Source organism: Pocillopora damicornis, chromosome 10 (assembly GCF_964200805.1).
Source record: "Pocillopora damicornis chromosome 10, jaPocDami1.2, whole genome shotgun sequence".
Lineage (NCBI taxonomy): Eukaryota > Metazoa > Cnidaria > Anthozoa > Scleractinia > Pocilloporidae > Pocillopora > Pocillopora damicornis.
The window spans coordinates 1,908,361-1,931,728 of NC_142679.1; the positions used below are offsets into that span (position 1 = coordinate 1,908,361).

At 37.6% G+C, this 23,368-nt stretch overlaps 2 protein-coding genes, 1 long non-coding RNA gene and 2 pseudogenes across 3 annotated transcripts; 2 read left to right on the top strand and 3 right to left on the bottom strand.

Moving 5' to 3' along the window:
- Window positions 1–981: 981 nt before the first annotated feature.
- LOC149038412 (uncharacterized) lies at window positions 982–2,601 on the top strand (annotated as a pseudogene).
- A 3,469-nt stretch (window positions 2,602–6,070) lies between these two features.
- LOC149038413 (uncharacterized) lies at window positions 6,071–7,065 on the bottom strand. The gene is made up of 2 exons (XR_016180483.1): window positions 6,803–7,065; window positions 6,071–6,648 (listed from the first exon to the last, which is right to left on the bottom strand). It is a non-coding gene; the product is annotated as an uncharacterized LOC149038413 (long non-coding RNA).
- A 947-nt stretch (window positions 7,066–8,012) lies between these two features.
- LOC149038414 (uncharacterized) lies at window positions 8,013–11,244 on the top strand. The gene has a single exon (XM_089185085.1). The coding sequence runs from the start codon at window positions 8,612–8,614 to the stop codon at window positions 10,214–10,216; it is 1,605 nt and encodes a 534-aa protein (XP_089041211.1). The 5' UTR covers window positions 8,013–8,611; the 3' UTR covers window positions 10,217–11,244.
- A 4,217-nt stretch (window positions 11,245–15,461) lies between these two features.
- LOC149038415 (uncharacterized) lies at window positions 15,462–17,691 on the bottom strand (annotated as a pseudogene).
- Window positions 17,692–19,170: 1,479 nt separating this feature from the next.
- On the bottom strand, window positions 19,171–21,475 carry LOC149038416 (uncharacterized). The gene has a single exon (XM_089185830.1). The coding sequence runs from the start codon at window positions 21,423–21,425 to the stop codon at window positions 19,815–19,817; it is 1,611 nt and encodes a 536-aa protein (XP_089041956.1). The 5' UTR covers window positions 21,426–21,475; the 3' UTR covers window positions 19,171–19,814.
- Window positions 21,476–23,368: the final 1,893 nt, after the last annotated feature.

Below are 23,368 nucleotides of genomic sequence, written 5' to 3' on the forward strand. Positions count from 1 at the left end.
AAAGAAGGAGAAAGCAAACAAGAAGTTGACTTGGACATTGAAGTTCATTAAGCCATTTTCCGGCTCAAACATGCGCTTGACAGAGGATATTTCTTCTCTGATATACCGCCATATCCAATGCTGTTCTTCTCGATTTCATCAACAAGGCTACGAGAGCCGCCATATTTAAGCTCTCGCCAGGCTTCTTCTCGGCTCAACACCGAGACACCCGTCGTGAAACTCGCGAACGATTTATATCTAGTCAGATTATTCGTCAAAATTCGTCTGCAGATTTATACTTGGACGGATTATCCGTATGACGGATGATCCGTCTCTAGTATAAATCGGGCCAATGAGGTGTAGTAATTTACTTTCAGACCAACACTCAATCATGGATATTAAAGAACAATGCGCCTAAAATCAGAGAAAGCAAAATAGTATGTCCCGCCTGATACATTACCAAGTAGTGTCCATGGCTTAGATTACATCTGACAATCTCTGGAAAAACGAAAGTATTGATTACTGACTAGTCGTTGTCATCTTATCTCTTGAATTTTCACGCAGTAGTATATGGTGGTGGATTCTTCTGGTCGACGCTTGGCCTGTTTCCGTGAAATGCAAATGAGGCATTTATACCTTTATTCCTTGACAGGGCTGGATGACTTTTGTTTTGCTGGCACTTCAAAACATAAAATAAAACTGGAGCTTATTCATAACATGTTCATTATATGTCTACGACCTGAAGTATTCATTCCGACTACCTCTTTATAAGGATTTGTTTAAAATTCAAACGATAGAAATATATGCAACTAATAATGTTGATCGTCAACATCTTTATTCTTCAACTTTCACCGGACAAGTGGAGTAATCAATACTTTCGTTAACATGCTGATTGTTTTTGCTTTGTTAGCATTTTCACTTTCAAAACATTATAATGAAAAACCTGCAGCTTATTCGAAACATGTTCATTCGGTATCGAAGATTTCGAGTGTTCACTCGAAGACTCTATAGCGGACAATGAATAACAGTTTCCTGATTGAAGTTTTTGCTCGTGTTTCATTCAGCTTCACACGCAGCGTGGCAGAGCATTACGACCCTCATGAGCCTGAGGTGGAGATCTTCGGATGTAACGAAAGCTTAAGCAGTGAGGGTCGAGAGTGGAATTGTCAGCCCGTTGATAAACCTATTTACCAGAAATATTCACCGCCATCAGACGACGAATATGATCTCAGGTCAATCGGTAATTCTCGAGTTAGATATCGGCTCATTAACGCGAGCTCACCAGATGAAGATGGAGACGAGCAGCAAGATGAAAATGACGAAATGGCCTGGAAGCGACTCAGACCATCCGTTCTTCACACAGTTTGTCAATCAATGTACATCGGCGCATTGATTTCACTTCTATTCGCTGTCATCCACGGCCTTTCTTACGTCATGATCGCTTACGTCTCTTACGAAACGACACGCAACTGCCAATTTCACCGGAAGGAGACAATCCCAGTTAAAATACAGTGGATCAGAACATTGTCTCAAGTGATAGGTGTTGCCTTTCTTTATGTGTGGTTCTTTGTAGAAATTCTTTTTCTTTTTCGACCGTATCAGTTAAGGGGTGTGAAAAGAAAACTCATTATTGTTGCTTTTGTCCTGTTCTGTGTGGATGCAGTGCATCGTGTTGTCCTTCAAGTCTTTGTAATATCTCATTCCCAGCTTTCTGTGACTCAGAAGATTCCTCTCAACATTATGTCTCTAAGTAGCATATGTTGGAAAGTTTATCTTCTGACAAATCACTTCAGGATCCTGTTGAGGAGAGCGACTTAATTTATAAAATTGACAAAGTCCTACAGCTTTACTTTCTTTATTGGCATCTTTGCAGCATCGTTTATTTATCCAATGTACAACAAACAAACTGAACATGGAAAACTCCTTATTGCACTCTTCTCACCTCTCTCTGAAGTTGTCTTTAAGGTAGTCTTACGATTTTGCACTCAACGCCTGAAGAAAATTGTTCATCCAGGGTACTTATATGTCTTGTTAGTGCCGTTGTATTTTGGATCATTAGTTATGTTTCGGGTAATGCAGGCGGAACTTGACAACCTCAAACTCATCGCTGTTCTTGGAATAATCCACGGCGCGGTAGAAGTTCTAGAACGAAGCGCCATGGTCTTCATAGATCATATTTGTCATGTGATCTTGAAAAGAAAATCAGCTCCTTGGGGAAGTTTTCGCACTCCTCGCCGGGAGAGAATAATGGCTGATATCGTTATTATAAGCATGTTGTATGAATCAACTGCTATTGTGTCTGTTAACGGACTGTTGTACGTATACCAATTCATTTACTTACAAAACATTCCATTGTTAAAGCTGCTTCAGGAATTTGTAATTTATACCTCAGTTCCACTGGCTATTGAATGGTTTTTCACCGGCGTATCCTTGGCCATCGAGACTCGCTTTCAGAATATAGCAGTCATGGCTGTTTGGCGCAAAAGATGGAAAAGACACATTTTGGTTGCGCTAACCAACCTGGTTCCATTGGCTATTTGGACGACAGCAAATCTCTTGGAATTTGAGGATGGGCGCTTTGACGAGTCTCAAAGTTACCCTTGCAAAATACCCTTCACATAGAGAACTTCTAGAAATCTAAATGCCGGCAGTCTTTCAGCCTTCTTTGTGTTAATTGACTTGTGGTGGTGCCAGAGATCGATGACATATTGCACTTACCGGTTATTATTCTCCAACTGTACAAAGTAGAGTACAAATATCCTGCGATATTGTTCTGCTATTTGGACAGTTGGTATTTTGTACTGTTTTTTAGTACATTAACGCACTAGCGAGGATTTTACCACGAAGCTTTCAAGAACATCATCTTTCTTGTCGGTTTAAAAGATGCCTCATATCTCCTTTAATAAGAACATACTGTGTACATACAGACATTGAGGTACATTTATAATCCTAAACTTTTCAAAACTGCGTATTTAGAGTGCACTGTTTCTAAGTGAAATGATTTACTGTCCAGCAGTCACGCACTTAACAAGATTATTTCTAGATATAGGAAAAACAGAGTTAAATCTCATGAGATTATTAAAGTTAATCTACTGAACTTCACACTTGAAAATAATTTCTTATGCACTCAAACAAGAATTCAACGCAGTGAACCAAACCCCTGCTTCGGAGTTTTAGGATAAAAAAGAATTTTACAACGATTTTCTGTAAGTAGCAGTGACCTTCAATGTTACGGCAAAAATAGACTTAACCCAATCTATTCTTAAGTTTTAAACTATTCGCCAGTCTTAGTTATATGCAGTGTTGGTAAACTTTTGCCCTTTTAGTACAACTGCTGGTACGCAATTGAAACGTCCCATACTTTATCCTGAGGGGTGGGGTGAGTGCTAAGAAACGAGAATGCACTATTGACTATAATGTCTCATCTTCCAATTTTATTTACTTAATGACTGAGTGGAGGAGCCAGACAAGAGAATATTTGACTCGAGATCGTGACCGAGAGCCAAACATTTTCCCGTCCTTAATATTATTAATTAAGTAATTGTTTTATTATATATTTTTTGAAACAATCTGCCGAGGAAGTCACTTCTTTATAATTAATTTATAAATATTATTATTATTATATTATATTATTATTATAATTTATAATTATGAGTTTGCCAAAGTTTGAGAACACTTCACGGACGAGGGGCGCGGAAACTTGGCAGACTTTGAACTCAACATAATAACCCAATATCTGCCGCACGATAATCGAATGGCAAATACGAGAAAATGCGTGGGAATAACCGCATTCGAATGGTGAATCGTCGATAACAACGCGTTTTCTCAACGCAAACAGCCACAAACTCTAGAAAACATCGTATTTCATTATATTGGTCGGCCTGTGAACGTTGGACGAGACGTGATTTTCAAGCGTTATCTACGCATTTACTGTCCTTGAAAATGGAAGAAAATGCGTTGCATTCGACGTAAAACTCCTGTGAAAACAATGTTTTGTTACTGGAAAACACCAATAAACAACAAAATACAAACCGTTTTCCCGTCTCTTAACCGCGCTCTCAACACCAGGAAAACAGTTGTTTTCGTAGAGTTAACTGTGAAGGAAAACTGCTCGATAATGGAACGAATACTCCAATTCGCCGACTCGACAACAACGGGAAAACTTTGGATTTTCTTTTTCGGAAAATATCAGAAAATGCGAGAATAATGCCGCGTTTTCAAATAGTTACAACTTGTTTTCCGAACGGGTGAACACCCTTTTTGCAGTGTTCTCAGTTTAAGTATTAACAATACTCTAAGCTTATATCGTATTGATATAACATTTTGATCGGTTCACGATGTTTGGTAAACAGAACAAAAGTTTTCTCTCAAGACTAGACTGGGTGATTTGGAAACCCTTTGCGTGTTTCATTAGCCTTCAGAGTGAGTTATCAAGCCTCTATACCCCTAAAGAGTGCAGTTCATTTCCTTTATTTAATAACTATTGGTTAATCGATACAATGGAAGCTAAAAAACGCCAAGACGAAAACGCCATTAACAGACACGAGGCCGATTGACTCATACAACATGCTTATAACGGAAGTATCACCCATTAGTTTCTCGCAGCGAGGAGTGCGAAAACTTCCCCAAGGAGCTAATTTTCTTTTCTAGACCACGTGGCAGAAGTGATCAATGATAACCATCATGCTTCTTTATTCTTCTTTCATGCTGTTAATTATTCCAAGAGAATTATTCCAAGAGTAGCCATGGATTATAAACCGTCCAAGTCGGCTTGCAGTACTCGAAACATAACAGCTCAGCCAAAATACACCGGCACTAGTAACAAATACGAATATCCCCGATGAGTAGATTTCTGAACGGAAATCTTTGAAATTACTTTCAGAACAACTCCAACAAGCCGAGCAAAAGTAACGGTCCGAAGTTTACCTTCCTTGTTTTGTTTGACGTAAGCTGGAGATATACAGAAAAAGTCGCGACGAAAGCCAGAATGTCGCTGATACACTGTTACGCCTCGTGTGAAATTGAACGTAATGTGACCAAACACCTCTATCAGTGTTCTTCTGCTCATAATTCACCCGTCAAATGACCGACTTTAAGTGAAGAGTTTAAAATTTAGATACAAACTGCAATCTTTCCTAAAATGTGCTATCTTTTAGTTAAATTTATACCTGAAAAGTGAAAGTACATCCATAGTGAAAATATAAGGAAGCGAAGTCCTGTCATTATCAAAGGATATTTTGACGTAGGGTCTTAATAGGCTCTGTGAATTGTAAAATATGCTAGCAGAGGAGAAACAATACTATGGCCATCTGCATGTTAGCGAAAGTATTGACCATTCCACTTGTTTACTGAATATTGAAGAAAAAAAAAACGTTAACGATCAATATCATTAATTTATATATGTCTATCGTTTGAATTTTAAACAAATCCTTATAAAGAGGCAGTCAGACTTTAAATCAGTAATAGCCTCATTGCCATATCAGGCATGACGTAATATATTGTTTTCGCTGAGGTTTAGCCCACTGTTCTTTAATATCCATTACTGATTGTAACTTTGTAAGTCCAAAATACCACACCTTATTGAACAAATGAAGAACCTAGGAATCAGTTCTACATCAGTTTTAGGCTGAGAAGGTTGTTCTTAAGGCAAGCACTTCTTCAATGACTTCAAAATACGTTCCCTAAGAATTAGTCCCGTAAAATATCTCTTCGAATTCTTTCATCATCACGGGATTTAAAATTGAAACGGTGAGAAAGTTTTTGCCAAATAGGCTCGAAAGCCAAATGATATTAAATGACCGTGACTCTTTTTCATCGACATATTCGCTAAATCAGTGTTAAGGATATCGAACAAAAGAACAGTTTTTTGATCAGATCAATTATCAATTACTTTGTGTGCCTAGTTACGATCGTAGTTACAATGTTTATCTTTTTCCTATTGGTTTGTAATCGGATCTTTTAGCGTCACCACGCACATATAAAAGCTAAGTTAGCGTCCCTTTAAGCCAGAGTTTCGCAAGATTTCGCCTTGAATAGCAGTACCTTCGTTCTTTTGTTCTAAACCTTTTGCACAAGCGGGACCGATATTTAAGCAATTTTGTTAGTTTTATTTCAAGTTTAGTTTTTCACCTTGGGCGATAGCGCACATATGTACTGTGTTGTACAATAGTACAACTAATTATCTTGAAATCAAAAGAGTAATTTGAAAGAACTAGACGCTCAGACAGCAACGCCCACATTTTAGTCTTTGGGCTTTTGATCAGCCGCAAATGTTCATCGTGCAGCCGATCTTTGAATCTCGAGTAGTTTTAATTTAGCCTTTTGTGATTTGTTTATGCGAATTTACGTTAATTGTTGTTATTTTAATCGCGTTATCGACATAGGCACGTAAAGCGTTTCTTTCATGCCTTTCGTACCAATTCAAGTAGATTCATGCATTCGTTATAATATTATTGTAATTTCAGTTTACGATCGTGATCGTCTTTGTGATCGTCTTCGTCCTGAATAAACACCGTTAACCGTCATATTGGTTTTCGTGGTTTTACTACGACCTGTAAAATAGTCCCGACATCAGCGACACTTAGCAAACACGCCTTAGCGACACCCCTCGAAGCTTCGTCTTTCGTCGCAAGCGTCACAATCAGTGTTGGATATCGATGCACAATACTCCTGAAATCAGGAAGAAAATAAAGTATTTTACTCGACATATTACCAAAGAGTGCGATCATCATTGAAAAAAACTTATGGCAGCTTATCTAGAAATAATAAATGGATATTGGGAGGCTACAGTTTAAGTTGGCCGATCGTTGTTATTTTGACTTACTTCGTAAATGTTTACTGAACATCACTGAAGCAATGAAATCTAGAAACTTCAGTTTCTTGTTTCCCTGAAATGCAACGGAAGCTTTTCACTCTTCCCGCAAGATTCCAGCAACAATTCTCCTAACTTTCTGCTATTTACTTTATCAAGCTTTCAGCTCTGACAATTTTTTGTTGAATCAAACAAGTTCCTTTTTTAATATTCTTCAAATTATTGACCGGAAGGTTATTTTTGATACGGCCTTTGCGCCAACAACCCACACAAAACAATCAAGTGCTCATTTGGCAAATACTGTCGAGCCGTTTCAATTATCGTGGACAAATGGAAAACAATTTGCATAAGTAGGTGCCGTGCAACGATGAATTGAAGTTTCGTCATACACGACAATTATCTCTTTGCCAAAGAAATCAGTATTTTTCGAGACTGACTGTTACAGAAGAGGTCTTTGGTGAAATGTTTGCCTTTAAGAACAAAGTTCTTCACTTAAAATTGGCGTAGAAGTGATTGATATTCTATGTGTTCAATGAGGTGTAGTAATTTACTTTCAGGGCGACACTCAATCAGTGAGATTAAAGAACAATGCGCTTAAAATCAGACAAAACAAAAGAACACTTCCGCCTGATACAATACCGAGTACAATGTCCATTCCTAAAATTAAATCTGACAATCTTTAGAAAAACATCAGTATTTATTACAGACTAATCGTTAACTGTCTGCTATTTACTTCATTCAAGCTTTCAGCTCTGACAATTTTTTGCCGGTTGAATCAAAAAAGTTCCTTCCTTAATATTATTCAAATTATTTACCGAAAGCTTAATTTCGATACGGTGTTTGCGCTTCAACCCACACAAAAGAATTAAGAGCTCATCTGACAAATTCTGTCGAGCCGTTTCAATCATCGTGGACAAATGGAAAACAATTTGCGTACATAAGCACCGTGCAAAGACAAAGTGTCAAAGAAATCAGTATTTTTCGAGACTGATTGTTACAGAAGAGGTCCTGGCTGAAATGTTTGCCTTAACGAACAAGTTCTTAAATTAAAATTGGCGAAGAAGTGATTGATATTCTCAGTGTTCAATAAGGTGCAGTTATTTACTTTCATGGATATTAAAGAAAAATGCGCCTAATATCAGACAAAACAAAAGAATACCTCCCGCCTGTACCAAGTGCATGGTCCATTGGTGAAATTACATCTGACAATCTCTAGAAAAACATCAGATTTTATTACTGACTAATCGTTGGCATCTTGTCACTTGAATTTTCACGCTGTACAGTATAGTGGTGGATTCTTCTGGTCGACACTTGGCCGGCATTTACACCAGATCCTTGACAGAGCTGGATGATTTTTGCTTCGTTAGCACTTTCACTTTCAAAACATCACACTAAAAAGAACTGGAGCTTATTCATAACATGTTTATTAGATGTCAACGAGCTGAAGTATTCACTCCGACTACCTCTTTGTAGGGATTTGTTTAAAATTCAATTAATTATAATTGAATTATATTTATTTATATTTATATATATTAATTATAATTAATAATGTTGATCGTCAACATCTCTTTTACTCAAATTTTCATTGAACAAGTGGAGTAGTGAATATATCCGCTAACTTGCAGATTGTTCCTGCTTTGTTAGCACTTTCACTTTCACAAGTGGAGTAGTCAATACTTTCCCTAACATGCTGATTGTTTCTGCTTTGTTGGCACTTTCACTTTCAAAACATCGTAATAAAAAACCCGGAGCTTATTCAAAACACGTTCATTAGGTATCGAAGATCTCAAGTGTTCACTCGAAGACTTTATAGCGCGGATCATGAACGACAGTTTGCTGATTGAAGTTTTTGCCCGTGTTTTATTCAGCTTCACACGCGGCGTGAAAGAGCATTACGACCCTGATGAGCCTGAAGTGGAGATCTTAGGATATAACGATAGCCTAAGCTGTGAGGGTCGAGAGTGGAACTGTCGGCCCGTTGATAAACCTATTTATCGGGAATATTCACCGCCATCGGACGACGATGATGTTCTCTTGACAGTCGGTAATTCTCGAGTTAGATATCGGGTCACCAATACGATCTCACCAGATGAAGATGGAGACGAACAGCAAAATGAAGATGACGAAATGGCTTGGAAGCGATTCAGACCATCCGTTCTTCGTACAGTTTGTCAATCAATGTACATCGGCACATCAATTTCACTTCTATCCGCTGTCATCCTCGGCCTTTTTTACATCATGATCGGTTACGTCTCTTACGAAACGACACGCAACTGCCAATTCCACACAAAAGAGACAATCCCAGTCAAAATGCAGTGGATCAGAACATTGTCTGACGTCATAGGTGTTGCCTTTCTTTACATGTGGTTCTTTGTAGAAATGGTTTTTCTTTTTCGACCGCATCAGTTAAAGGGCCTGAAAAGAAAACTCGTTCTTGTTGCTTTTGTCTTTTTCTGTGCGGATACAGTGTATCGTATTGTCCTTCAAGTCTTTGGAATATATCATTCCCAGCTTTCTGTGATTCAGAAGATTCCTCTCGAAGTTCTATTTATAATTAGCATATGTTGCCAAGTTTATCCTCTGACAAATCACTTCCGGAACCTGTCGAGCAGAGCGAGTTTATTTATAAAATTGACAACACCGATTTGCTTCCCTTTTTTTATTGTCATCTCTACAGCATCGTATATTTATCCATTGTATAACGAACAAACTGAACATGGAAAACTACTTATTGCACTCTTCTCACCTCTCTTTCCAGTTATCTTTAAGGTAGTCTTACGACTTTGCACTCAACACTTGAAGAAAATTACTCATCCAGGATACTCGTACGTCTTGTTAGTGCCGTTGTATTTTATATCAGCGATCATGTTTCGAGTAATGCAGGCACAACTTGAAAACCTCAAATTCATCGCTGTTCTTGGAATAATCCACGGCGTAGTAGAAGTCCTGGAACGAAGCACCATGGTCTTCATTGATCATATTTGTCATGTGATCTTAAAAGGAAAATCTGCTCCTTGGGGAAGTTTTCGCACTCCTCGCCGTGAGAGACTAATGGCTGACATTGCCATTTTAAGCATGTTATGTGAATCAACTGCTATTGTGTCTGTTAATGGATTGTTGTACTTATACCAATCTATTTACTTCCAAAACATTTCCTTGTTGAAGCTGCTTCAGGAACTTGCAATTCGTATCTCAGTTCCGCTGATTATTGAATGGTTTTTCACTGGCGTAACCTTGGCCATCGAGACTCGCTTTCAGAATATAGCAGTTATGACCATTTGGCGCAAAAGATGGAAAAGACACATATTGGTTGCGATAACTAACCTGGTTCCCTTAGCTATTTGGACGACAGCAAATTTCTGGGAATTTGTGGATGGGCGCTTTGATGAGTCTAAAGATCACCCTTGCAAAATGCCCTTCACATAGAGAACTTTTAAAAACTAAATGCCGGCAGTCTTTCAGCCTTCCTTGTGTCAATAGACTTGTGGTGGTGCTTGAGATTGATGACATGTTACACTTACCTGTTATTATTATCCAACTGCACAAAGTAGAGTTCAAATATCCTGCGGTATTTTTCGGTTATTTGGACAGTTAGTTATTCGGTACTGTAAAAAAACCAGTCGGTTGCGTGCGCTACGCTTTGCTTTTCCTGCCTTATGAGAAATGAGCAGAAAGACCTTGCAGAAAAAAAAGCAGTGGGATAAAAAATAACTTGTTGGAAGTTTTGGTGTATAAGATCGCTGAGCATTTTTACTCGTTGTACTTTTGTTTTATTCGTCAGCGATACTACACACCAAAACTTCTATTAAGATATATATATTAGTACTAACTAACGAGTACAATTAGGAGTAAATAAGCACGAGCAAATTTTTAAAAGACAACAAAATTTACAATTTACTTATTACATCAAATTGCAAATGAAATCATGTTATTTCTTGTTAATAATTTACGAGAAAAAACATCACAGAAAGTCAAGACACACGGAATTTTCAAAGCGTGCGGACGCTCTTTGTAATGTGCACTCGTTTTATAAGGATCTTACCATGAAGCTTTCAATAACATCACCTTTCTTGTCGGTTTAAAAAAATGCCTCATATCTCCTTTAATATGGACATACCGTGTTGAGGTACGTTTATAATTCTAAACTTTTCAAGACAGTGTATTTGGACTGTACTGTTTCTAAGTGAAATAATTTACTGTCCAGCAGTCACGCACTCAATAAGATGATTGGTAGATTGGAAAAAGGATTTTTAATATTGTGGAAATCAAGAAGTGCCAAGGAAAAGTGTCTTCCCTGGCAGATTGTTTCAAAAACTGTATAATAAAACAATTACTTAATCAATTTTTTACATAATATTAAGGACGTGAAAATGTTTGGCTCTCGGTTCTGATCTCGAGTCAAATATTTCCTTGTCTGGCTCTTCCACTCAGTCATTAAATAAATAACATTGGAAGATGAGACATTATAGTCAATATTGCAACCTCGTTTCTTAACCCTCACCCCACCCTCAGGATGGAGAATGGGACGCTTCAGTTGCGCCCCAGCAGTTGTACCTAAAGGGCACAAGTTTACCAACACTGCATCTAATTAAGTCTGGCGAATAGTTTAAAACTTCAGAATAGATTGGTTTAAGTCTAATTTTAGCGGAATATTGAAAGTCACTATTACTGATAGTGAATCGTAGTAAAAATTATTTTCAATCTTAAAACTCTGAAGGGTTGAATTCGTGCTTGAGTGCATCAGAAATTATACTCAAGTGTGGAGTTCAGTGGACTGATTTCAAGAGTCCCGTGAGAGTTAACTGAACTTACTTTGCAAAAACTCGTTCTGTAACTATGGAATTCTATACTCAACAAAATTAAAACAACTAAGAACTGATTTTTATATATGATCCACCTCAGGTGGTAAACAGACATTATGTTTCACTCATTTTTGTGCAAAGTTTGTTCTTGTCATTTTGTAGTTTCATTTCATTAACCGTAATGAAGCAGATTCTATTTGTCAGCTAAGGGTTAGACATACAGTTTTGTAGGTATTGTTGTAAGAGTGTAGTTTTTTTGCTGATGATTTTTTTTTGTTGTTAAATATTAGATATCGAGGATTTCTGTGTTGTGAATATTTTGTAAAAATTGTTTAATTAAGAACTGATGTAAATAAGCGAATACTACTTTGGTTAATTGGTAATAAAAAGGCTTGAAAAAAAATTCATGTAAAAGCTTTTATTACTTGCGTCATATAAGGGAGGAAATTATAAGGGTGGATGGTCTGAGCTGCTTTCGAGCCATTACTCGATCTTCATCTGATAAGCCGCCTAACGTCTCCTCATTTTCCTCTGGTATGCATGCATCATTAAGTCTCACATTAAGACTTGATGAAGGAAGATAAGAAAAAGCTGTATCCCTTCTGTCGCTGTATTTTTGAAATGTAAACTCATCTACAAGATGATAATACCATTCTCGACCGGTGCTTTCCAAAGGATCGTAGCCAAACGACTCTGGTGTAAATTCAGGTTCTTCTGGATTGTAATGCTCTGACACACCTCGAGTAAAACTGAACACAATGCGACCAAACACCTCTATTAGTGTATTGCTATTCATTGTGCACCCGTCAAATTACCGACTTGAACTGCACAGGTTAAAATTTAGATACAAAATGCAATCTTTCCTAACAGCTGCTATCTTTTAGGTAGATATACACCTGGAAAGTACATCCATAAAGAAAGTGCTTACGTGGCAAACTCCACCCTGAGTTAATTTTGATATACTCAGCGTTTTCAACGAATTCAATACAGGTCATATTCATTTTTGCTGCCTTTTATGCTCAGTCGAGTGAGAAGGGAAAAGTTTTGAGATGATGGCCACTTTGCTTTTTTAATCCTAACAGTCTAAGGGTGGCTGAAAGTGGTTTCGGACGTTCTGAACCTGTCAAATTATAACCAAACGAAGAAAAAGCCACACACTGCATAGCGACAAATAGTCTGTGAGTGATATAGCGCTTAGAATTATATCAAGGTGCACACTTGCATACACAGGAAACATGAAATGTATCCAGCGAGGATGGCACCAACGCAGACTTTCTCTGATCCTTTGAAAATGAAAGCAGGAACACAGTTTTTGTTAATGCAAAAGAACAAAACGGACGAGAATCATTTTGCTTACGTTGTTAAACACGGGGTCAATTTTTAAAAGCCCTTTAGACCACTTCGCTTGGAAGCACAGCTCATGACACGAAACAAACCATGAAAGAAATAACTAAATGTTTTTGTCTATAATTGAATAGTATGGCGGTCTGTATTTAAAGTCTGAATTTTGATGAACACAAGCAGGTTTAGCAACTATGACAGTAACTCTTGGAAAAATAACTAGTGAAAAAAACATTTATCCATTCATTTCTGAATATTTCTGCATCTCTGAATTCTCAGGAGCTTGATACTAGCGCCAGCCTTCCTATACATGTATGAAAAACAGAAGAAGAAACTATCACGCTACTTATTAAACTCTACCAGGTTCTACGGATCATAGCAAACCGTATTGATGAGTAAAACTGACAGCCTCTGGAGCCAACAGAAGCTCGTAAAGAAGAAATTGACCGAAAGCTCATTTTCGATTCGGGTTTTTTGCTTAAGGGTTTTTCTGCTTATTGGTTACACAAAAGAACTGAATGCTCATTTAGTCAAGGTATCGAGCTGTTTAATTGCCGTGGAAAATTAGAAAACTATTACCAAACAAATGAAGTCCTGTCATCGTGAAAGCATCTGAAAGGATGTTTCAAAATAAGTGGTTAAAGATGATCGCGTAAGTTTCGAAAATACTGTCAACTTACTCTACGTATAAATTCACATCGAGCTAATCTCTGATGTCTCGCATCCGTAGTACACGATTTTATCTACATACGCGCACTCAAATACACTTTATTGAAAAGTTTAGAATGATAAATTTACTAAAATTCTGGTATCTATATGCATACCAGAATTAAGTATTAGGACCTGCCATTTTTTTTTATTAAAAAGAAAAGTGCGTGCATGAGCGAACGCCGTGTAAACGGAAAACAATGGTGTCCTTGCAATCTCTTTTTTTTTTATCGTGCCAAGCACCTCGCAGGCTCGCCCATAGGAGTTTGCTCGTCGCCTGTCGTAAATATACTTTGGATTAAGAAAAGACTGAAAGACTGCTTGCGTTCCACAAGCTGAGCGGGTCTATTTTGTTCTCCTCGTTGCCACGTTTCGGTAAATGCAACATGTCAAGACTCTTGAGCAATAAACGCCCATAAACCCAAGAAGGCTGAAAGACTGCCAACATTTAGGTTTTAGAAGTTCTAGTGCATTTCGCACGGATGACTTTTACACTCATCAAAGCGCCCATGTCCAACTTCCAAAATATTTGCAACCAAAATGTATCTTTTTTATCTTTTGCGCCAAGCAGCCATAACTGCTATATTCTGAAAGCGAGTCTCGATGGCCAAGGATACACCTGTAAAAAACCATTCAATAACCAGCGGAACTGAGGTATAAACTGCAAATTCGTGAAGCAGCTTCAACAATGAGGCGTTTTGAAAGTAGATGAATTGGTATAAGTACAACAATCCTTTAACAGACACAATAGATATATAGAGATATAATATAGACGGGCTAACTATTCCATTCTCGACCCTCACTGCTTAAGCTATCGTTATATCCAAAGGTTTCCACTTTAGCCTCAGCTGGGTCGTAATGCTGTGTCGCGCCACGTGTGAAGCTGAATAAAACACGGGCAAAAACAGACAGAAATTGAGGTACATTTGTATTTCTAAATTTTTCAAGACAGTGTATTTGGAGTGTACCGTTTCTAAGTGAAACAATTTACTGTCCAGCAGTCACGCACTGAACAAGATGATTTGTAGATAGAGGAAACTCCAGAAGTTAAGAATCTCGTGATATTCTTAAAATTAATCTACTAAACTTCACACTTGAATATAATTTCTGATGCACTCATGCAAAAATATAACGCAGTGAACCAAACCCCTGCTTCAGAGTTTAAAGATCGAAAAGAATTTTTATTACGATTCGCTATCAGTAATAGTGACCTTAAATATTCCGGCAAAAATAGACTTAATCCAATTTATTCTAGTTCCAAAGTATTCATCAGAGTTAGTTAGATGCAGTATTGGTAAACCTTTGCCCTTTAAGTACAACTGCTGATGCGCAACTGAAACGTCCCCTACTTTATTCTGAGGGGTGGGGTGAGGGTTAAGAAACGAGGTTGCACTATTTACTATAATGTCTCATCTCCCATTTACACTTAACAAAATTCAAGAAACTAAGAACTGATTTACTCTTCTCGGTTTAAGAATTAACAATACCCGGGCTTATATAGTACTGATATAACATTTCGATCGGTTCTCGATGTACGGTAAACGGAACAAAAGTTATCTCTAGAGACTGGGCTGAGTGATTTGAAAACTCTTTGCGTCTTTCATTAGCCTTTAAAGTGAGTTATATATAGAGAGTTATAGAGTTATCAAGCCTCTGTACCCCTAGAAAGTGCAGTTCATACCTTTATTTAATAGCTATCGGTTAATCGATACAATATTAGTTATTATTAAACATTATGTGTGTGGTACCTCAGTCATTTTATTCAAAGAAATAACAAACACTTGTACAATTCTTTGAAAGAATAAGAGTCATGTCTCGAGATAAATTGCGTGAACCTTTCCATTTTACACCCAATTTGAGCTCGTAGTTATCAAATCGACACAAATATTACTTAAAGACGAAGGGAACTCTGATTTAGTCAACATTCCGCAACTTTTGCGCACTCTCAAGAAAACGGCATTTTGCAAGGATGGTTAGTTTCACTGAACCGTCCGTGTAAAATCTCTATGATATACCCGCTGGACCACAATGCTAAGGGAACTGCATTAACAATTGCTACAAGTATATGTCTTTTCCATCTTTTCCGCCAAACAGCCATGACAGCCATGTTCTGATAATGAGTTTCTATCGCAAGAGATACGCTGGTGAAAAGCCACTCAATCACCAGTAAAATGGATGTTTGGATGGCAAACGATTTAAACAAATTTGCAAAGGATTCGTTTTCCACGTAAACAAGTTCATACAAGAAGAAAACGCCATTAAAAGACACGATACCAATCGACTCGTACAACATGCTCATAATGGCAATATCAGCCATTAGTCTCTCACGGCGAGGAGTGCGGAAACTTCCCCAAGGAGCTGATTTTCTTTTCCAAACCACGTGGCAGAAGTGATCAATGATAACCATGATGCTTCTTTCCAATACTTCTGCAACGCCGTGAATTATTCCAAGAGTAGCCATGGATTGTAAACTGTCTAGGTCGGCTTGCAATACTCGAAACATAACAGCTGAGCCAAAATACACCGGCGTCAGTAACACATAGGAATATCCCGGATGTGTAAATTTCCACAACCGCTGAACGGAAATCCTTGAAATTACTTTCAGAACAACTCCAATAAGCGGAGCGAAAATAGCGATCAGAAGTTTACCTTCTTTGTTTTGTTTGACGTAAACTGGGTATACAGAATTAGCTGCGAGAAAAGTAAGAATATCGCTAAAACAGGTCGGTAGAATAATTTGAAAGAAAAATGTTGCCCGTTGTCTTCTCGAGCGTCCACTCAAAAAATGCTTCATTAAAAGATAAACTTGCACGCATATGCTCAAAAGAAACAAAAGACAAAGAGGGATCTTTTGCTTTGTGAAAGCCTTTGTCTGATTTATTTGCAACGCTTGAAGAGCAACACGATAAAGTGTGTCTAAGCCATACAATAGAAAAGTTGTTAGGACAAGCTTTCTCTTCACCCCGATCAGCTGAAATGGGCGAAATAACAAAACCATACATACGAAGAACCACATGTATAGAAAGGCACAGGAGAGGATACCAGATATTGAACTGATCCATTGAACTTGTACTGGAATTGACTCTCTAGAGTGAAACTGACAGCTGAGTTCAGTCTTATACGACAGATAAATGACCGACATGAATAGAAAGCCTACAACGGTAGACGTTATCAGTGAAATCAGTGCTCCAATATACATTGCTTTCCCCACTGTGAAAAAAGCAGATGGTCTGAGCTGCTTCCAAGCCATTGATTGATCTTTATCTTGTTGGCCGCCTAAAGTCTCTTCATTTTCCTCTGGTGCGCACGCGTCTATACATCTCACATTAAGACTTGATGGTGGAAGATAAAAAAAGCTGTGTCCGTTCTATCGCTGTATTCTTGAAATATAAACTCGTCTACAGGATGATAATACCATTCTCGACCTGTGCTTTCCAATGGATCGTAGCCAAAGGATTCCGCTGTAAATTCAGGTTCTTCAGGATTGTAATGCTCTGTTACGCCTCGTGTGAAACTATACACGATGTGACCAAAAACTTCTATCAATGTATTGCTACTCATTTTGGAATGATTTACTTTTACAACGAACTTTGAGATACAACAGGAAGGTTTCAACTGACTTTCGATTTCAATTTCAACATTCATATTTTCTCGATTATTTTCCAATTCTAATTGATCTTTCTAATGTGTATAATGTCATTCCTAAAAGTTGGACGTAGATGCGCATGAATATGGAAACTTTCGATGATGCTTTGGACTTTCGATATTTTCTCAACTTTTTTCTCGGGAGTAAATATTCGGTATCGTGGGCGACATATCCTTGATCACTGACTTAATATCAGAACATGCACATAAACTATGTCGAATAGCCATTGAGATACAAATTAAAGTAAAAAAGTTTACCCAGTTTTCATCTCAATGCGCAGTCTTTGCAGACAACTCGTACATGTTGTTACACTACAAAGGAAAACCACTGAAATTCATTCAACTCATTATTCTCAGTTATTTTCAGCAGAAAAGGAAATATCTATATTTGAACGGATGCTTTTACATTGATGAAGCTGAAGGGAATTCTTCAACATTAGCTTAATTCTCGACGAAGAGATCAAGGTTCGTTTGAAATCATATTCTTAATGATTAGACTGCAATTACAATAAAATAAGATCTTCGTAACCCAGACGATAGCCATAAATTTTCAGGCTCATTTGAAACTGAAAGTTAGTTGATAAAGATTGCATTCTTCGCGAGCTAATTCATCTCACGGCGGGGGCTGAAGCAGACCATCCAAGATTCTTCTCAGATATAATACGTATGTCAGGACAAATGATTATATCGATCAAATTTACTTTGATGTTCACATAATTCCATGATCTCAAAAGCCTTTCTAAACATACCCTGTACGGAAAAAAGTTGTAATATAAAGAGATTAGCCAGTTCGGCAAACTCTACTCTATCAGCATTGCCATAACGTCAATCGTGCCGGTGTCAGGCTAAATTCTTTAACCAACAAAACAAATTATTTTGGGTCTTAAATTGTTACATCTCAGTAAGGAAATTATTATTTGATGTAAATATTCAATCAAGGATAATGTTGTAAACAAAGATTCACATGTAAAGTCAGCTTTAGTTATTTCCTTAATAGGAAAAGATTATTAAGTGAGCTAAATACATTGTGCCGCCGTCAAAGGAGAGTAATTTCGTTTCATTACCATATTATGATGCCACACTGAATTCAAATGTCTTGGTGAATTTGGTGCATTAATTTGTGCTCTGATGGTGGTGTCTGTATCAAGAAGGGTTACTCCTTTACATTTCGGTTACAAACGTGTCTACCGTTGAATACGGAGCGAACATGAAAAACTTTCATGAAGTATGTACTCAACCATAGTGCCAATGCCACCGCATTGACAATTGTCACAAGTGTCTCTTCCATCTTTCTCTCTAAACAGCCATGACAGCTAATTCTTATATTAAGCCTCGATCACAAGACACACGCTTGCGAAAAACCACTCAATCACCGGTAGAATTGACGTTTGGGACTTTTCAAAGTGTTGTTCTTATACGTTAACGAGTACAGAACGTTATTCACAGTCACTATCTGATTCATACTACATACTCATTGTTGCGATACTCAAACATTAGTCTCACACGACGAGGAGTGCGAAAACTTCCCGAAGAAGCCGATCATCTTTTCAAAATCACGTGACAGAAATATACTTAAGCTTAATCACGTGAACAAAACCTGATCATTTGCCATAATAATATTTTATGTTGACGGAGATTGCTCTATTGAGAAATACTTTTCAATTGCCATGGATAAAACATAGATGCGATCACTACTATTTAAAAAAAAATAGAATTTACACCGAAATAGCGACGATGCTTTTTATTTCAACACACTTCGGACTACCCATTGACTATAGCTATATGCAAAAAGGCACCTTTAAATTTACAGAGCGATTTCGATCCGAACAAGTATTTGACTGTATGATTTGACTCTCGTTGCCCCCAAAGTGTCGAGAACATCTGTGTAATTATCTGAATTAAATAATTAACCATATCCAGAGCGAGGGATATATGACAGAAATTTAAAAAAAAAGGTGTGTTTCTTAGCACCACCGTAGTTTGAGATAAACGATCGCATGATAAATGGCGGTGGAGACTAACAGAACAAATCTAAGTCAATTAGACTTAAACTATTTCAATTAAAAGAGTCAAAATAGTGCAAGTTCTTTTTCATTTAATTTCGTGACCATTAAAGCTAAGGATTATTACAACTTAAACGGTTCTTGATGATCTCCAAATGTTATAGTTTTGTTTGAGTGTCTTTTTTAATGTAACTTAAATGATTAATTACAAAATTTCGGTAAGTTTGAAAAGTGACATCATAAAAACATCGTGAAAGATACGGAAATAGGAGAGCTCTGCCCGCAAGCAACGGTGCCTTCAATCACACGAATGCGTAATAATCTTATTCTATGAGTTTCCAAGAAACGCCATCGAACTCCTGTAACTTGCTTTGGAATAATACGCATGCGTATATGCACTCACCTTGCAAGGTGAGCGCATTACTGGTATTAGATGCAGTTCGCGCAATGTTTCACTAGCTCATGATAATCAATTTTGAAGTGGGGAGACCTGAGAAGACTTAATTGTTGCCAGCCACACGTTCTTTAAGTGAAGGGCATTTTGCACGGGCGATCTTGAGACTCATCGAAGCGCCCATGTACAATATCTAGGAGGTACGGTGTCATCCAGAGAGCCACTGGAACCAGATTTGCCATTGCAACCAAAACGTGTCTTTTCCATTTCTTTCTCCAAACGGCCATAACTGCTATATTCTGATAATGAGTTTCGATGGCTAAGGATACGCCGGTCATAAACCATTCAATAACCAGCGCAACTGAGGTATGAATTGCAAATTCCTGCATCAGCTTTAAAAGTGAAATATTTTGTAAGAAGATGAACTGATACAAATACAGGACGCCATTAACAGACACAATAGCAGTCGATTCATAAAGCATGCTTAAAATTACGATATCAGCCATAAGTCTTTCCCGCCGAGGAGTGCGAAAACTTCCCCAAGGAGCTGTTTTTCTTTGTAAAATTACATGGAGAATGTGATCGATGAAAACCATAGTGCTTCTCTCTATGACTTCTGCAGCACCATGGACTATCCCAAGAATAGCAATAGACTTGGTGTTATCAAGGTCTGCTTGCAACACTCGAAACATAAACGCTGCTGCAAAATACAACGGCGTAAGCAAGACGAACGAACGTCCTGGATGAGTTATACGCCATAACCGCTGAACGCATATTCGAGAGATCACCTTAAGAACGACCCCGATGAGAGGCGAGAAGATTGCTATAAGTAGCTTTCCTTTCTCATCTTGCTTGCCGTACATTGGGTAAATATAAGATGCTACGAAGATGGCGATTATGAGAGAGAAACAGATTGGCAATATCATTTTTAAAAATAAATACCGCCTTTTTGTTAGAGTACGGAATACATTTGTTAAGAGATAAGTTTGCCAACATACACTGCAGAGGAAAAAACCGTTCAGTGGAATCTTTTGTAACACAGAAAGTTTAGAACGGGATATTCCAAGAAGTTGAAGAGCCACGCGATAAAGTGCATCCAAAGAAAACAGAAGAAAAGCTACAAGGAACAGTTTCCCCTTCAACCCCATTATCTGATATGGTCGAAAAAGTAAGAGCGTAACTTCAAAGAACCACAAGTACACGAAAACACAACCTGTGACGTCAGACAAAGTTCTAATCCATTGTAGTTTCTCAGGAATTGTCTCCGTGTCATTATACTGGCAGTTGTTTTTGGTTTGATAGCTGACGTAGGTTATCATTATATATAGTGCGCCTATTAAAGCAGCGGTCAACAGTGAAATCAAAGCACCAGTACGTAATGCTTTCCAAAATGTCGAAAGTGTGGATGGTCTGAGCCGCTTCCAAGCCATTGAATGATCTTTATCTTGGTTGTTGTCTAATGTCTCTTCGTTTTCTTCAGGTGTGCACGCGTCTATACATCGTACATTAAGACTTGATGAAGAAAGATAAGAAAAACCTGTATCCCTTGTGTCGCTGTATTCTTGAAATATGAATTCATCAAAAGGATGATAATACCATTCTCGACCAGTGCTTTGTAAAGGATCGTAGCCAAAAGATTCCGGTGTAAATTCAGGTTCATCAGGATTGTAATGCTCTGTGACGCCTCGTGTGAAACTATACACGATGTGACCAAAAACTTCTATCAATGTATTGCTACTCATTTTGGAATGATTTACTTTTACAACGAACGTTGAGATACAACAGGAAGGTTTCAACTGACTTTCGATTTCAATTTCAACATTTCTAATGCGTATAATGTCATTCCTAAAAGTTGGACGTAGATGCGCATGAATATGGAAACTTTCGATGATGCTTTGGACTTTCGATATTTTCTCAAATTTTTTTTCTCGGGAGTAAATATTTGGTATCGTGGGTGACATATCCTTGATCACTGACTTAATATCAGAACATGCACATAAACTATGTCGAATAGCGATTGATATACAAATTAAAGTAAAAAAGTTTACCCAGTTTTCATCTCAATGCGCAGTCTTTGCAGACAACTCGTACATGTTGTTACACTACAAAGGAAAACCACTGAAATTCATTCAACTCATTATTCTCAGTTATTTTTAGCAGAAAAGGAAATATCTATATTTGAACGGATGCTTTTACATTGATGAAGCTGAAGGGAATTCTTCAACATTAGCTTAATTCTCGACGAAGAGATCAAGGTTCGTTTGAAATCATATTCTTAATGATTAGACTGCAATTACAATAAAATAAGATCTTCGTAACCCAGACGATAGCCATAAATTTTCAGGCTCATTTGAAACTGAAAGTTAGTTGATAAAGATTGCATTCTTCGCGAGCTAATTCATCTCACGGCGGGGGCTGAAGTAGACCATCTAAGATTCTTCTCAGATATAATACGTATGTCAGGACAAATGATTATATCGATCAAATTCACTTTGATGTTCACATAATTCCATATTCTCAAAAGCCTTTCTAAACATACCCTGTACGGAAAAAAGTTGTAATATAAAGAGATTAGCCAGTTCGGCAAACTCTACTCTATCAGCATTGCCATAACGTCAATCGTGCCGGTGTCAGGCTAAATTCTCTAACCAACAAAACAACTTATTTTGGGTCTTATATTGTTACATCTCAGTAAGGAAATTATTATTCGATGTAAATATTCAATCAAGGACAATGTTGTAAACAAAGATTCACATGTAAAGTCGGCTTTAGTTATTTCCTTAATAAGAAAAGATTATTAAGTGAGCTAAATACATTGTGCCGCCGTCAAAGGAGAGTAATTTCGTTTCATTACCATATTATGATGCTACACTGAATTCAAATGTATTGGTGAAGCTGGTGCATTAATTTGTACTCTGATGGTTGTGTCTGTATCAAGAAGGGTTACTTCTTTACATTTCGGCTACAAACGTGTTTACCGCTGAATACGGAGCGAACATGAAAAACTTTCATGAAGTATGTACTCAACCATAGTGCCAATGTCAACGCATTGACAATTGCCACAAGTGTGTCTCTTCCATCTTTCTCTCCAAACAGCCATGACAGCCATGTTCTGATATTAAGCCTCGATCACAAGACACACGCTTGCGAAAAACCACTCAATCACCAATAGAATTGACGTTTGGGACTTTTCGAAGAGTTTTTCGTAATTGTTAATAAATTGATAAGAGTACAGAATGTTATTCACAGTCACTATAGCAGCTGATTCATACTACATACTCATGATTGTCATACTCAAACATTAGTCTCACACGACGAGGAGTGCGAAAACTTCCCGAAGAAGCCGATCATCTTTTCAAAATCACGTGACAGAAATATATTTTAGCTTAATCGGGTGAACAAAACCTGATCATTTACCATAGTAATATTTAAGTTGACGGAGATTGCTCTATTGAGAAATACTTTTCAATTGCCATGGATAAAACATAGATGCGATAACTACCATTTTAAAAAAAAATAGAATTTACACGGAAATAGCAACGATGCTTTTTATTTCAACACTCTTCGGACTACCCATTGACTATAGCTATATGCAAAAGGCACCTTTAAATTTACAGAGCGATTTCGATCCGAACAAGTATTTGACTGTATGATATGACTCTCGTTGGCCCCAAAGTGTCTCGAA

Coding starts and splice junctions, on each gene's coding strand:
- LOC149038416 (XM_089185830.1), bottom strand. CDS start 21,425: ATGAGTAGCAATACATTGATAGAAGTTTTTGGTCACATCGTGTATAGT.
- LOC149038414 (XM_089185085.1), top strand. CDS start 8,612: ATGAACGACAGTTTGCTGATTGAAGTTTTTGCCCGTGTTTTATTCAGC.